General features: G+C 31.1%; 2 protein-coding genes across 4 annotated transcripts in view; one reads left to right on the plus strand and one right to left on the minus strand.

Moving 5' to 3' along the window:
• The window catches only part of LOC127725376 (glucose dehydrogenase [FAD, quinone]-like), an 86770-nt gene that overhangs the window by 37006 nt on the left and 31787 nt on the right, over window positions 1-17977 (minus strand). The window lies entirely within an intron of this gene.
• Window positions 644-4567, plus strand: LOC127725385 (perlucin-like protein). The gene is made up of 5 exons (XM_052232319.1): window positions 644-725; window positions 1853-1938; window positions 2734-2815; window positions 4030-4249; window positions 4493-4567. The coding sequence occupies exons 1-5, from the start codon at window positions 671-673 to the stop codon at window positions 4524-4526; spliced, it is 477 nt and encodes a 158-aa protein (XP_052088279.1). The 5' UTR covers window positions 644-670; the 3' UTR covers window positions 4527-4567.

The raw sequence follows: 17977 nt of genomic DNA on the forward strand, positions 1-17977 counted from the left end.
CTCGCTGCCGCTACAACTTGTAAAGACTTTTGAGTTGATAACAGAGTTTGTATATCCAAACATTTAGATATACAATGAATAACGTTTTTGAGTTTAATATTACAAGAGAAATATTTTGACCAAACGCTGTCTCTCTTTAGTAAATCATTCTAATAAGACAAATGTCGTTTAAAAGGGGTAACAATTTAGATAAATAGTCACCATACATATGGGAGAAACTATCCCCAACGTTCAATACATAACTGAAATAAACAGAAGCTAATAGGGACACGTGTGGTATTTTTTGCTGCACAATGTTAATCCTACACTTGAGCTGGTTATGTGTTTTGATTATAACTTATAGACAGGAATAGGTTAAAAGTTAAATAACAAAAATACCGAACTCCAAGGAAAATTCAAAACGGAAAGTCCCTTATTAAAGAGTAAGATTAACAGCTCAGCTACATATCCCGTGGAAAACGGTAATATAAACTTCACAATTTCTTCATTTAAAACTAATGAATTCATTTTAAATATTAAACTTCTTTGTCAGCATTAATAAATATTTATCTAATGATGTGCTAAATGATAATATCATATTTCAATTTAATGTTTTGAAAAATCGATACCACTACAACATATGTTGTTTTTTTTTTTTTTATTTTCAAACCTGTCCGTGCTACTACCTACAATGGCTGTTTACTTCTGGATATTAGCTTTTTGGTTACTGGATAGTTCTGTCATAGGTAAATTTGTTTGAAATCCTTTATTATTTCAAATTCATTATTACATTCATTTTTTAATAATCTGTGGTAAATTTATAATTAACTTTCCATTTCTATGTAGCAACATTCCAGCAGCGCCTGCATACGGAGTATATGTCTCCCAATTGATACGAGATTCCCGGGCTTTTATTTCCTATCATGATTTCCTTGACAGAGGATTGCTGCTCACAAGGAAGCTATTAAACCAAGAGTTCCAAATGGTGAAGTTGAAATCACCCCTTTGTAAATTTTACGGACGCCATCACGAGTTGGTTGACCGTTATGGAATAACCGTTTCACAGATGATATCGGATATGTTCCTTATGTCGTAACTACAATACCTTTCCCTTTTCACGAATGTGACATACCGAATTAGACTACTTACTTATTTGTAATAACATAAGCAACACGACGGGTGCCACATGTGGAGCAGGATCTGTTTACCGTTCCAGAGCACCATAGATCACCCCCAGTTTTTGGTGGGATTCGTGTTGCTTAGTCTTTAGTTTTCTATGTTGTTTCTTCTGTACTATTATTTGTTTGTTTGTTGTTTTTAGCCATGGCGTTGTCAGTTTAATTTCAATCTATGAGTTTGACTGTCCCTCTGGTATCTTTCGTCCCTCTTTTGTAAAGTAGGCATACCCGAATTATTATCGTTCTACGGAATTCAAGTTATGATAGTCGCACGAGAAAAAAAAGATATCTAAGACATTTTTAAATGCCATGAATGCTGAAAGATTATATTATATCAAAATAATAATAAGATGATAAGTACATAATATGGGACCATTCTTGTCGAATTAAGATATATCATACGGAAAATTATATTTTAAACGTTTTACTGTTTTCCTCTTATTCTATATTGGTGTTGACGATTTATGAATTCTAACTTAGTATACTGATATTCAATAAGTTAGTCGTCTACAAAGATTCCGTTTTTTTTATTATTTCATAACAAAGTAGGATTCCATTCTTACTAAAATAAATAATGAATCCTTTATTCTATTGAGTTATTAACACATGTTACATTTCTAGTTTCAAACGTCTTTGAACTAGTGTGGATCTAAAACGCAATACAATACTATTTTCATTGTAATATTCTATTACAGACGGTCATAATGACCACATGTGGGTACAATATCGAAATAAAGACTTTATGTTAGTCCATCAACAAATGACATGGATGGAAGCTCAGGTATAACATAATACTATGTTGTCTCATTTAATAACAAAATTAGCAAAATTAGATCAAAACATTACTAACGTTCCAAGTGTGGAGCAGGAGCTGCCTTCCCTTCTAAAAACCTAAGATCACCCCTATTTTGTGTGGTAAAGGGATTCGTGTTGCTTTTGCTTTACTTAATTAATTTTTGTTCTCTGTGTGTTTTTTCAAATAATGTTTTTGGGTGCTGTTTATACCGGTGACAACAGTCTCGTTTAACCTTTACTATGTTAAACTTGTTTCAATTTCAAATTTTCATATTGAGACAAGTTTCAGGGTTGAATAATATACATGACCGATCTAGCATTTGGTGATGTTTAACGGTAATATAGGGGTCAATTACCGATCCATTATTGCGTGCTGTCAAATAACTTGATATAATTTATCAAAGTATTGTATATGAGTAACACCACAGGTGTCAAAAATCAGGATCTACTTACCCTTCCAGCACACCCTCAGATCCCACCTAGTTTTTTGGTGGGACTCGTGTTGTTCTGTAGTTTTCATTGTTGTATTTTGTGAACTGTATGTATCTTCGTCGTTGTTCGTTTTTTGCCATGACATTTTCAATTTGTTTTAACCTGTGAGTTTAAATATCCCTGTGGTAACGTTCGCCTCTCTTTTCCAGACAAGTTCAATGAATTTTATTTTGTTTTGCTTATCCAGTGTAGTTAGCGATAGTTGGATAATGTGATATAATATTGTAAAGAGCTTTTCTTTAAACGGGTCAATACAATACTAAACTTATACTTATCTTACAAATTGTAGAGTGTATGCTATTCCCTTGGCGGTTTTCTTGCAACTGTCTCAAATTCTGATGAAATGAAATTTATCAAATCAATGACAAACGGTAAGTCCAATTCTCCATAAATAGACTGGTCATATTTTTTGCCATTACAACCAACAGGCGATATGTACAGGAATAATCTTACAAATTGTTTGGTTCGATTTGCTATGTAAAGATGTAAATAATTAAGCGTACTTATATACAAGTCAAATATCACCGAGTGATTGCTATTTTGTAAAGAAATTATATAAAAATTTCGCGAGCTAATAAAATTAAAAACGGCATTTTTGAATGTACATGATCCAAATCGTGATCCCCGTCAGTAGATGTTTTTTCTCATATTAAACTTTTTTTCTTTACAAATGTTGTTGTTGGTAAATATTAAGTTTGTCTCTGTTACATTAATTCATGACTTTGAGTTATAAAGAGTAGCATAGTATATCGATACACCTCTATAAATAATGGTCGTAAATTGACCTTCAGTGGTTAGATTGTTCTCGCGTTTAAAATAATCTCGCATGTTTTAAAATTAAAAAGAAATAAGAAAATGAGATACGAGTTCCAATGAGATAACTCTCCATCGAATTTACAATGTGTAAAAAGTAAAAGTAAACAACATGATGCCTCGGCTCACACCAAAAAGCAATATATAAAGAGCTTCAAAAGACTAGTGTAAAAAAGACGATTTTTACAAATCTCACTTTAGATAGGTAATTCTACCTCCCACCATTGTTGTATGCAGATTTAAACAATGAAGTTATTTTTTTATTGAAGTATAGAAAAATACAGTAATAGATATGATATAGGTTCTTTAAATAACAATCTACCAACAAATTTAACACAGACCAGATCGTATTCCAACGACTCAACATAAATACAAATATTTTATATGTTAATTATATACATATATCAGGCTGCATAATTTTTTCCTATTACATAAATCTTTTGTTTTTTCTATTTTGTTTTGTAGGATTATTAAATGAATTTATCATGTACGTAAAAAGACTTACAATAAAATTATCTTAATGCAAGGGTTTACTGGCATCAATACATAACTCAACCTCTTAAAATCAGAGAGAGAAAAAAAACGTTTGACGATCATGGATTTCATTTACTGAGTTTAGCTTAATAATGATAAAATAATAATAATAATAGAATACCGACTTTCAAAGAGTTAAAACACAATTACAATTATATTTGATCAGCTTACTATACTTCATGCTTTCATTCATTTTTTCAACTTTCAAACTTACTTTTTTTATTTCCTTAATGCACAGTATACCCTAACAGAGTTTGGTTGGGCGGCACAGATATGTTTGCTGAAGGAAGATGGGTTTGGATAGAGAATTTAGAACCTATATCGTATAACCACTGGTATATACCTTCTCATCAACCAGACGGAGGAGCCGGGCAGAATTGTTTGAATTGGATTTCCAGTAACGGATATTTTTGGCATGATGTTCCCTGCAAGGAAAACTACAAATTTATTTGTCAGCGGTAGGTACTTACCTTTATATTTCGATGTTTTTTTCCTGTGTTCTAATGTTATGACAGTCTCACACTTTTTTAACAAGCCAATGTGTTTATGCGGTTTGACATTATCAAATCAAATTTTTTTTTTTAAATAGCATGAATCAGATCTGTTTAAAAAGTCAGTTAATAGATTTGAAATTCATAACAAATTATTAAGACTTGACATATGTTGATAATATATGTATTTGATTTATTTAATTGTTTCAGGAATAAAAAGCAAAAAAAGAGCAATGAACAGTGAGGAAAGAATTTTTTAAGTATTGAAATAAAATATAAGAATAACACTGTTTTGATTTATGGTCTGTTTGTTGGAATATGAATAATAAGATGTGGTATGAGTGCAAATGAGACAGCTCTCCATCCAATTTACAATGTATAAAAAGTTAACAATAGCTAACGGACTTCAACACGGCGCCTTGGATCATATCGAACAACAAGCTAAAAAGGGCCATAACATGACAAGTGTAAAACAATGCAAACAGGAAAACCAACGATCAAATCTGTATAAAAACGAGAAACACCATTAAATTACACCAAAAATACCCAACCACTGAACAAAAGATTCCTGACTTATAACAGTTACATGAAAATGCAGCGGATTTTAAACATTTCAACAGGCGTCAAATTTCACCCTTATAATACAAATAACATAAAAAGACACACTATAAAATATAATTGGAATGGCTTAACTCGATCAAAAAGACATTTCAACAAAACAAGTAAAAATACATTGAACAAATGCGGCCGTGTTCACATTGACCTAAACTTGGTGTTGTGTTAGTGTAATTCACACGTAAACTAAACACAATTACGTTCCCGTTGATAAAACTCCATGTTTACATGTAGTTTAAATCATGTTTTGTCTACATGCAGTCGATAGTCAATATACATGTAGGCCTTGCGTTGATAAAGTGAACACAAAACTAGATATTTAGAACATTAATTTTACCATGTATATTTAAAGAAGAACGTTTTTGAATAAAATTGATATTTATAATTAGACTATTTACCAGATTTGTAATAACATAAGCAACACTACAGGTGTCACATGTGAAGCAGGATCAGCTTACCCTTCCGGAGCACCTGAGATCACCCCCAGTTTTCGGTGGGATTCGTGTTGCTGAGTCTTTCGTTTTCTATGTTGTGTCTTCTGTTCTATTAATTGTCTGTATGTCTTTTTACTTTTAGCCATGGCGTTGTCAGTTTATTTTCAATCTATGAGTTTGACTGTCCTTCTGGTATCTTTCATCCCTATTTTATTGACTATGTTCTTTACATCATTATTTGTCTTAGCTTGATAAATTGTTTTGTTAAAAAAAACCTGTAGGTAGCTTTATTAGTCCCTTATCAAGACTCAAAGCATCATCATTGGCAAACTCATAATTCTTTTGAAAATGTCTTCCCGAATCGACTGGACGTACACAGAAATATTTGCCACTGGTCTTTTTTTCAATCAACGATCACTCATAAATGCATTACTAAAAAGAGTGTGCGGTAAATGGTATTGTTTGGCTAGTATCTCAAATCCGGTAATATGCACTTAGATATACAAACCAAAGCATCAATTAGCAATGTACCAAGTGTTTTTTTAAATCTAAAGTCATAGTTGTTAAGAAGTATCTGCTTGGTAGTAGTTGGTCATTACTCTTGGTTCAAACTCGTGACCGTTTTATTCAAGCAAAAATAATGAATTGAAAAAACACAAATATGTTTCACCAAATTATCAATTAGCTATAATATATATCTTTTTAAATATTGCGTCTATGCGAATGTATGCGTATATATGCAAAATTTGAACGGTCTACTTGTGGAAAACACGTTTATAAATACGTAGATTCGTCGAAAATCTCTAATATTTTCAATTAGTCTTTGACCTGAAGATATACATACATATACTTCGGCATTAAATGATCCGTTATAATTCTACACGTTTCATTTTGTAATTGTGCAATACGTCGGCTACCCAAGAACAAACAGGTGTGAAATTGTCATCACTCCTTTGTCTGTGCCAAATACTCCTTGGAGGATAAATTCTATTTGAAACAAACAGAAAAGTTAGAAATGCAGTAATCCTAGACATCTCAAAACGTTTTCTTCGTCTGTAAGCACGCTGCAGCATACGTTTTTTTATTGCGCAATCGAGACATCTTTGGTATCTTTAAAATACTGCAAATCATCAAAATGGCTTTCATAAATAGGCAACGATTTAACTTCAAGGGGGTTTTACGGGTTTTTTTCGGAGTCAGAATTTTTTTGGCAGGAAAGTTTTCATTCGTTTTTTTTTTTACGCTATCAATCAATTTTTTTTTCAATATTAAACACCTTATAAGGTTTGGGGAAAATCTGGATTCAGAATATATTTTTATTGTCATCTGCTTGATTGGAATATTTTTTTGGGTCAAATTGGGGATCAGAATATTACTTAAGAAAAAAAACAAACCCCCTTTTTTTAAGTCAAATCGTCGGTCCCCAACTGCTAGAAAAGTTGATCGAGAAATTTGTATTCGATTCTATGTAATGAGCATTTAAAGAACATAAAGTTTATAACTGTGAACACATTTAATGTACAGGTAATTAAATCAGGTGTAAGGATGTGAACAAATTTAATGTGAAACCAGTGTACAATACATTAAACTAAGTGTTAACATGTTTACTGTCGTTTGGTGTGAACACGGCCTAAGTTTGACCTATGACACAACATATATACAATATTACCACATAGGCGCCTGTGTAACATATACGTTACAGGTAGTAATAAAACAGAGTGTCAATAGAACCACTCTACTCATGGACAAAATGGCGTTAAATAAAGCAACATACACAGGAAAATTTAGATATACTAAGGCCGTGTTAACACCAAACGCCATGTACAGTAAACATGTTTACAATTCGTTTAATGTAATGTACACTGGTTTCTTATTAAATTTGTTCAATCTTTACACCTGGTTTACATACCTGTACATAAGATTTGTTCGCACTTGTAAACTATATGTCATTGAAATGCAACTGCAAAGAATCGAATTCAAATTTCTCTGACAACTTTTCTAGCAGTTATGAAAGCAATTTTGACGGTTTGCAGTACTTTAAAGATACTAAAGATGTCTTCATTACAACAAAAAACGTAGGCTGCAGCAGCGCCCTTATGGAACAACCACTTAACTTCAAAGGGGGGGGGGGGGTATTGTTTTTGGTCGGAGTCAGAAAAACGTAGGATTATACAATATGCTTAGCATACAAACATACAACCACGTTTTGCGTATATACACAATATTAAAATATATATATATTAGCGAGTTGATTATTTGGTGAGACATATTTGCCTTTTTCTCAATTCAATAAATTTGCTTAAATAAAACGATCACGAGTTTGAACCAAGAGCAATAAGTGTATTTTACTGGATCTGAAATACTAGCACGAACTGTACTTGCTTTTGTCAAAACACTTCATCTAGTTACTCAAAAAAAGGGACAGTCGATTCGGGAAGACATTTTCAAATGAACTATGTGTTGGGGATGATGATGCTTTGAGTTTTGATAAGGTAAATAAAGCTATCTTAAGTTTTTATCTATAACAAAGCAATATATCGAGTTAAGACAAATAATTCTGCAAAGAACTTTATTAATAGTAAAATTAAACAGTGAATCCCCTGATATTCAAATATCCACAAAATCAAAAACTTATGTATTTTATATCGTTAACATGCAGGCATGACGATATCTGATGCATTACAACCCTTTCCTAAAAAAAATCTAAAAGGCTGTCCACCTAAGCGATTGACATGAAACATTGACATGAAACATAGTAAAATTGTGCATACAATGATTATGAATTAAACATTTTACTCAATTTTAAAGACAATTCGAAAATAGTTGACACAAGGATATATTTAACATGTTTAACGTGCTGAGAGGGGTGACATTTTCTAGCACGGCGTTTTATGTTTTAACTTCCTCGTGTGAATGACATTGGTAATTAAATTATTTTGATCAAAATCCAAACGGCAAGGGTTCTGTTTATTATGCATACCTTCGGACTTTGGGTCTTCATATTCAAGCAGAGAATTATTTCTTTAATAATTGTGCATGTGATAAACGTTTGTTATTCCTATACAATAAATGCAACTTATAAAAATTATTTCCGTCTTTGAGACAATATTCATTATTGACAATAACTTCATAATAAACTGTTATTGTAATAATAATTGTTATATAGAAGAATGATAAACATAAATATGTTTATACAAAAAAGGTTAAAAAAATATCCAAATATTATATCATAATTTTAAAGTATATAATTTTCTCTTGTTGTCTCTATAGTTTTTCACAGAAAAAAAACACAAATTAACGTCAACATGGTCAATTAAAAAATTAAAACAAATAGCTATATTTTTGGCGTGTATTGGAACTTTCATTTGACAAAATTTGGATAGCATGAGACGGGCAATAATGAGCATATCAAACAGTTATAGCTATGCCAGGATAGTACTTGTTTTTTTTCAAATTTTGACCAGCAAAAGATTTATTTAAAAGTAATGTGGGTTTGAATATCTTGCTGAAAGATGAGAGAAAAAAAATCAAATGCTTTGTCCAATAGCAATCCATTTATAGAATAGGCTACATCTTAGTATTTGAAAGTATTTTGGATTATTTCTTTTTGACGATTTTCAATTTGACATGGGGAATGGTTGTAGAAAGTGTTGGAAAATTATTTTTGTCATCCTGATTAAAAAAGAATGAATGGAGGACGAAACGGACGGACGGACGGATAAGTGGTTAAATAAGAACAATACCCAGTGAAATGAGTAAAGACAGCTAAATTAAAAGCTAATATCGCGGTTTGCACTTGAGTATTTTTGTACAAAAATTACAGTTTGTTCCAAATACATTTATACAATTCGGGAGCACACACTTCAACGAGTGTGAGCTCTGGAATTACACGTTTTATCTGTTACACAACCGGGATCAGTAGTTAATAAATCATAATGTTCTGTTGATTTCAACATCCGGTATAAAGGAATGATTTACAGTATACCGTATTACATGAGACGAATTATCATTGCAAAGGTAGGATCTGTATTGTTTCGTGCATGTTAAATACCAATGGTTCGATAATTTTTAAAGGACAACTTCTTTTTAAAAACATTTGTTATTTATTAATTACTACTTAACTTAAATTGCAATGTATGTCAAAGTATGGCCTTCAATACGGAGCATTGGCTCATATCGAACAGCAAGCTATAAAGGGCCCGACAAAATACTAGTGTAAAACCAATCAAACAGGAAAACCAATGGTCTAATCTATATAAAAAACGAGAAACGAGAAACACTTATGAATCACATTAACAAACGACAACCACTGAACAACAGGTTCCTGACTTAGGACAGGTGCAAACAAATGCAGCGGATCAAAACGTTTTAACAGGCGCCGACCTTCACCCGTAACCTGAAACAAGAGTGTAACATCACAACATAGAAAGACACACTATAAAATATCAATTGAAATGGCTCAACTCAATCAAAAGACATATTAACAAAAACAAGTAAACATAACGAATAAATTTGATCTATGACACAATGTAAATACAAAATTAATACAAAAAAAGGGGGGGGGGTGAGATGTAAAACAATATCAGAAAGACAACCTTAACCATGGACAAAATGCCGCCTAATAAAATAACATACACAGGTTAATAGAATAATTTTGTTGTAAGGTATACATGGAGTACGGAAATAGTGTTTTTGCAAAATAAATAATTGTGTTGTTTATTCTTATAATTGAAGTGTCATCTGCATATTGAGAGATCAAACGTTCAGTATCATCTATTTTAATTCCTTATATTTCTTTATCTATTCTTATTAATATTTCAAGTATTTTTACATATAAAAGAAAGATGTATGATGATAAAGGATCCCTTTGTCTACATCCTCTCTGAATTTCAAGGAATTCAGATAAAAAACAATTTCGAGAAACTGCTGAACTGATATTTGTGTAAAAGGTCCTTATCCAGTGTTTTATGGAGGGGCCAAAATTGAAAATCTCTAAAACGTTTTTAAATGAAATTTCATGATACAGAGTCAAAAGCTTTGTCAAAATCTATGAGAAGGAGCAGTCCTTGTAATCATTTAGTTATGTATGATCAATTAAATATCATATATAAGACGAGTATTTTCGTCTATAAACCTACCAGGAATGAACCTGTCTGATCACTGTTTATAATTTGAGGTAGAACTAATTTTATACGCTCTGCTATGCAGCTCGATGCTAATTTATATGATTTATTTATGTCAGCTTATTGGTCGCCATTTTTTCATGAAATGCTTTGGTTTGTCTCCTTTTGGTATACAGGTTATAATACCTTGTGTTTGAGTAATAGACAATTCCCCCCTTTCGTAACCATTACTTATAGAGCGAACTACATATTTTCCTATATTTATCCAGAAAAAAACTTGAAAAATTCATTTATAAAACCATATGACCCAGGGATTTTTTTTTCATTTTTCATTCTTTGAAAAGCTGTTGTTAATTCGCCAAAAGATTCATTTATGGTATTACTTAGTTTTTTAATATCAATATCAGGAATTTCACAATTAAGGTTAACATTATTCAGGTTTTCTGTTTTGGTATATTGCCTTTTGTAATAATTGTTTGCCTCTTTTAATATTTTATGCTTCTCACTGATAGTGTCCCCTTTTTCATTGACTAATTTTGGAATAGTTTTGTTTATAAAATGTTTACTTTCTTAATTCAGAAAAAAAGTTTTAAGGTTTTTCCCCTTCTTCTATCCATTGCATTTTAGATCTGATGTAGGACCCCTCATTTTTTCTTGCCTTAATACTTTTAGATCTGTTTTCTTGTTTTTAAATATCAGTGAAGATTTCTACTGTAAAGATTTGTTATTCTAATTTTTTATTATCTTCTGATAGTATTCTTTCTTTTTTCTTTTTTTCTTTTTTCTTAAAAGAAGGATATGCAATTGATTTTCCTCTAATTTCTGTTAATAACGTTTTCTAAAAGGGTTGATCATTTATAGTAAATTGTATTTCTTAGTCATTTATCTGTTCTTAAGTTTCTCTGTATATTACTATTGATGCATATTGTTCTTTTACTTTATTTATAGTCTCTTTAATAACAATTGAATATTCAATGTCATGTAGAAGTGAATTTATTAAATTTCAATAGACCTTTACCAATTATGACATTATTCAATTTTAGCTCACCTTTCCAAAGGAAATGTGAGCTTTTGCCATCACTTGGCGTCCGTCGTCGTCCGTCGTCCTTCAGGTGTAAACTATTTCAAACATCTTCTCCTCTGAAACTACTAAACCAATTCCAACCAAACTTTAGGTGAATGATCCTTATGGTATCTAGAATAAAGTTTGTGTTTTATTTTCTGTTTCGTTGAAAAACATGGCCGCCATGTCTAAAAATAGAGCATAGGGGTAAAATGCAGTTCTTGGCTTATATCTCAAAAACTACGGCATAAAGAGCAAATCTGACGTGAGGTAATAGGTTCATTAGGTCAAGTTCTATCAGCCCTGAAATTTTCAGATGAATCTAAGAACCCATTGTTGGGTTGCTGCAGTTTTTGACTTATATCTCAAAAACTAAAACATTTAGAGCAAATCAGACAAGAAATTAAAGTATTCATTAGATCAAGGTCTACCTGCCCTGAAATTATCAGCCAAATCGGGTATCTGATTTTTAGCTTATTGCCCCTGAATTGATGATTTTAAGGGAATTTTGCAGTTTTCGGTTATTATCTTGAATGTTATTATAGATAAAGATAAACTGTAAACAGCAAAAATGTTCAGAAAAGTAAGATCTACAAATAACTTTTTATATGAACCAAATAGTCAATTAACCCCTCAAGGAGTTATTGCCCTTTAAAGACAATTTTTCACAATTTGTTCATCTAGTTTGCTTACTTTAAAAAATCTTCTCCTTTGAAACTGTTAAATCAATTTCACCCAAACTTGGGCTGAATGAGTTTCAGAGTATCTAGTATAAATTTTGTATTTTATTTCCTTGTACGTCAAAAACATAGCCACTATGGCTAACATGGAACATAGGGGTAAAATGCATTTTTGTTTGCTTTCGAAGATAATGACAGATACAAAGAACATTTAAATGGCATTTTTAAGCCACTCATTAATATATATTGAAAAGCAAAAATAATCATTGTTGAAAAATTTTAAGATTCAAGCAAAAAATTACAGGTGAGCGATTCAGGTTCTTGAGAGCCTCTTGTTAAATGTAATATTATTAGGGAATACTCAAATCTATAATTGTTTAGAATTTGTATATCATGTACATGTTGATTAAGGCCTTGTGTTATCAAAAAGAAATCCAATCTTGCTTGTTTTAAGTGGGATTAGTTTTTCTCAAAGTATTTGTTTTTAATTTTGGTTCATTTCCGGATAGCTGTGCTTTGCCTTTTTGCCAATTGGCATTTCATTTGCGCGAAAAAATCTTTCATTTGCGTCACAAACCATATTTCATTTACACCAGCAATAAAATCTTTCATTTGCGCCAATAAAACAGGTAAATAGTATAGAAAATAGATTTATTAATAATATTCTGATAATAAAAGTCAAAATACAGTTTTTGTTTGCATAATATATCATAGTCATCAGAAATCAGTCATCATAAAACCATAATGAAAGCACTAAACACTGATAAGTTCGTAAAAAGAGACTTCATAATAATGATAAAACCCAGTTCTGTTATAAATCAATGTGATCATAAAAAATAATAGAAAGCACTATACACTGAAGTAAAACTATAAGTCTATTCTGGCACAAAGCTTATAAGCAACTGTCGTGATGTACTCATGTAAATTAGATAATCTATATGTGTGGTCATATAAAATCACACACTTAATTAATTTCCTCTGTTTGTCTCCGAATTGGCAGTGTCCATCGCGACACCTCAAACCTGTGAACACGATATCACTTTAAACCTAAGTGACTCTCAATTTTGTATTAGAAATGAGCATGAACTCACTATACCCTGAGGGAATACTCTAAAAAAATTCTTATTCAAGATATAGCAATGAATAGTTAATCCCTTCTCTGATATGTTACCTGTAAAATGGCGCAAATAAAATATCTAATCTTGTGGCGCAAATTAAAGAATGAATTTTGTATAAAAAAAAATTGGCGCAAATGCAATGCTCCCCTGGATAGGGATCTGTTAAATCATTTTGTTTTATTGTATCTAAAACTTTCTCTTTGGCTTCGGGTGATTTACATTTCGGTAATTATATGTGTACCAAGATTTTTGTTTTGGACTAAATTACAACCTTCAGTTATAATGACTGAATGGTTGTTGAAGTTTTCTGTCGTGTCACTAACTCTAGCATAATATTCAGGTAAATCTTCATTTGGTAAATATAAGCTCATCAACGTAATTCTTTTTCCTTAAGTTTCATCTCAAGCCTAACAAATTCCATTGGTCATCTGTTTTTACCCTTACGTATCTTGCATTCGAAGTTTTTGATAAAAAAATATTGCTACCCCTCTTTTGTTTGTTGTAAAAGAAATGAAAATACAATCTCCTTCCCATAGATTTTTTTATTGATATTCCTTCTTTTAAAAAAAAATTGTATCTTGTAAACAATATATGTGGCAATCTTTTGTTTAAGATTATCGAAAATATCTCTTCTCTTCTCCTTTGAATTTAAACCTTGACAGTTGTATGAGACAAGTTTTATACCATTGTTACTCATTTATTTATAATATTTACTTTTATAGCAGAACAATATCTTGAGATTTGATAAATGTATTTAGACCTTATGGCTCATAACGTATTGTACAAGTAAATGTTAATGTTACTCTGATATATCTGACCTTCTCTGCCTTGTTTGCATTAATTTCAAGCATTATTCTAAATGTGTCATAATTGCTGTACAATACGTAATACTGTGACAAAATAGGAAAGATACAGAAAAATAACAGAAAAAAAGAGACAGAGCATTTGAGATCATAATGTAGACAGGAAAAGGCTATTAATATCTAGAAACAAACTATTGTTGTGTAAAGAGTTTCATATCCACTTATGTTTAAATTGTCAACACAGAAATATTATGTACAATGGGAGATTGCTCTATCTAATTGGAATTATAATAAAAATTGTCTCCCATGTATAATGTCACGCAAATACCTGTAATCACTATAAAAACTTTTGATTTGTATTAATTCAATCAAATATCAACTTTTTTAGTTGAATAGAGTAAATTTTTGTTTTATTTCAATAAAAGGGTAAAACACAAAGAAATAATGTATTGTTTTAATTTTGTGAAAATTAGAATTATTTGTAAATATAGTTTTTACTTACAACAAGGTCTGATGTTTGCATTTCAGTAAACTAAATGAACCGTTTTTTAATCCTTTAATTCACATTTTAGACATTCTGCCTATGTTGTTTTCAAAAGCAATTAATACACACTTCACAGCACTAACAAAAGGTGCAAAACCAAAAAACAAACAAAAAAAACAAACAAACAACATTTAATATAAGCTAATCGATAGCAGAAAAGTAGTTCATAAAGCATGTCGAAGCTATAGGAAACATTTTCTATGACATATTAATCTGAAAACCGGTTTGAATTATTTTACTTTTTAAAATAATTCAAATTCAAATTCCTTATTACCTTGAACTTTACAGTTCATCGGTGTCAATACAAAATTTCAAGGTAAACAAGTAAACAGACAGAGAATGTTCATGTTATGATATTGTCTTTGATTTTAAATGCAGTAAAAATTTATTTTCCTAAACTGGTTAAGTGTTTGATGTTCTGTTCTGTACAGGTATTTTCCTCCGTTATATATCGGAGCACTCCCACTTGGGATATATGGGTTTAATGCTTAATCAAATATTTAGACATAAATTTACACAGTGTGGTGAGGTGCTTAGGTTTAAAACTTTATATACAGGTGAAATTTTGAATTTTTAAAAACAAGTGTTTAACATTAAGTGCTATTTACATCATTTATAATTCTACCTAGGTTTAAATTTTTGATTTTAAAAACTTTTCTGTAAACTCAAAAGTTCAATTAATTTAAACACACTTTGCCTAGACCTTATGTTTGAAAGTGCTCTCAGGTACACAGTAGCTAGGGATATACTTTGTCAAAAAAAATTGTAAATCAAAGCTGTTTATAATGTATCAATAGATACGACACTTGCTACTGCTATCAATTAACGAATACATCTCCTGTTTTTAATATCTTAAAGTCGTTGTTTAATAAGAGGAAAACCAATCTCAAATACGAGCTCTGACTGTTTAAACCACATATCTCCAAGTCCAAGTTTTTTTCTCCCCGAAATTTCTTGAAAAAGGAGGGAGAGAGATGAAAAATTTTATTCGATGCTTATCTGCCTTGAACCCGAAACGGACGTGTAGTTTCAAAGGAGTTTTAACGATGTGATAAGAAGGAAACATTTTCCAATACCAATATATGTAAGTAATTAGGTCTTTCCACTTTTGCTTTTGTTCTGATTATTAGGTCTTTCCACTTTTCCGTGGAAAGACCTATTGATTTTGTTCTGATTATTATTATTTTGTTCTTCCGCCTAATTTTTTCTTGCATTGTGTTGTTGTTTTATAAGATGTCGCTTAGATATTTGGAATATAATATCGTACAGTTTATACGCTTTTGAAACTGACACTGCTTAACCGAACACTTTACGTTGTAAGAGTTATCTCCCCAAACACTGTTTTTCTTGTGTCCACTACTCCTTTGCAACCGTAAAAGTTTACGACAAATTTATTTTACCAAATTGCTCGTTACATCTTTAGGATTAGGATGACCATTTGGATCGAAGCTATCCGGATACTCCATATGAGAGTTATTCCCCCTTATGCATTTGATATAAGTGATATGCATTTCTAACTTGTAAACCATAAGTGATAGAGACCTAGGGTCATTTGATTTCAGGTCCTTGGTATAAAAAAAAAACAAAATTAGGTCAAGGTCAAAGGTCAAGGTCATATTCTAAATTTTGATTTTGGCTTATTTTAACTTCTTTTCAAAAACCATATAAGATATCGACAACATATTCTTACTAAATTGTTAGTTGCGACATGTCGTAACACATACATTTTTGTTGAAAGAGTACGCTGACATTAACTGGGAGTTTTTTCCCTTTTATTTATTAAAAATTACGCGTATGATGATATAACTTATTAACCATATATAATAAAGACCTACTGTCTTTTGATTTGAGGTCCTTGGTTTATGATCTTGAAATTGATGTCAAGGTCATAGGTAAATTTGACGACCTAGATTTTGACCTTTGCTTTAAATTCATATTTATACATCATAAAGCCATAGGACTTTGTGCATTAGGTTACAAGCCATATGGCTTTGAAAGAGCAAACCAGAAGTGACCTTGTGTAAACCGGAAATGGCTATTTTTTATACTTATTTCATGTACAAGTATATAGAACAATCTATTTTTGAAAGCAGTTTCAAATAAACTATCAAATAAGACCAGAAGTAACAAATAACCTCCCTTATTTCAAACAAAGTTATATAGAAACCATATATTTTTTTGGAATCAGCAAACAATTAGCTATCATTTGACACTGGTAATGATATTTTAAACCGAATTTTAATATTTTCATATAAAAATAAATCTTTAGAAGTGGAAGACCAATTGGTTTTAAATTAATACTATTTTTCCATTCAAAAAAACTATTAAAAGATCGATTAATTGATTTGAATGGTTGTTGATTGCGAGTAAGGTTCAGGGACAAATACTTGAACCATGATCAATTCACGGAGATAGACCTTTATAAAATTACTAAACACCCAGTGACATATATTTTCTTAGAATATTATTAATTTCGGCAAGATAAAAACAGGAATCCAACCAGAATAACAGTAGGTAAAGTCATTTCTATTTCATCAGTTTGTTTCATTTTATCATTATTTACTTCTCGATGGCGGTGGAGCCAGACTGTGCATTAACAACTTCTGAGATGGAAGTTAGAGCACTGGTTTAAGCTCCCCCCATTCTTTGCTATTCCAACGAGATTCGGTCAACGGCGGAATTGAAGAGTTCAATGACTAAAAAATCATTCAGTTAACACACTTCTTTGAAATAACCGAAGTTAACTCACTTGAAGATCAAAGGAAAAAGTACCATTCATGTTACAATATTGTTTAGTTCATCTCTAATTAACTTTGCCTAATTTACAGATTTTGAACGTTTTCGATCAATATCGATACACATTACTTATATACGGAGCTTATTTGTTGACAGGATTTTGAACCAATATTTGAAAATTAGAATTTTCCTTTTAACAATCATTGGAAGTCTTCCTAGTTCCAGGTATATCATAGCAGAATTTGTAGACTGTTTTACACAAAGTTGTCTTTTTTCGACATCATCACTATATAGAATCCCCAGATTCACATGCGTAAGATATTATACTACCTACGTACACATCAAATAGAGACAGGAGAGATTGAGTATTTAAATGGTAATTCCTTGGCGTAGATAACATGGCAAACATTGATTTTCGACTTTGTTTTGCCAGCTTCTTCTGTGAAAATCGAAATTTTCCAATGAATTTTAAATTAGATCTCAAGTAACAGAAGTCATCGACCGTCTCTAAGCTCTCATTATTGTAGAACCATAAAAAAAAGTGGTGATTAGCCTAGTGTCAAAAATGTTTCCTTAGTA

This window comes from Mytilus californianus, unplaced genomic scaffold (assembly GCF_021869535.1).
Source record: "Mytilus californianus isolate M0D057914Y unplaced genomic scaffold, xbMytCali1.0.p SCAF_15, whole genome shotgun sequence".
NCBI lineage: Eukaryota > Metazoa > Mollusca > Bivalvia > Mytilida > Mytilidae > Mytilus > Mytilus californianus.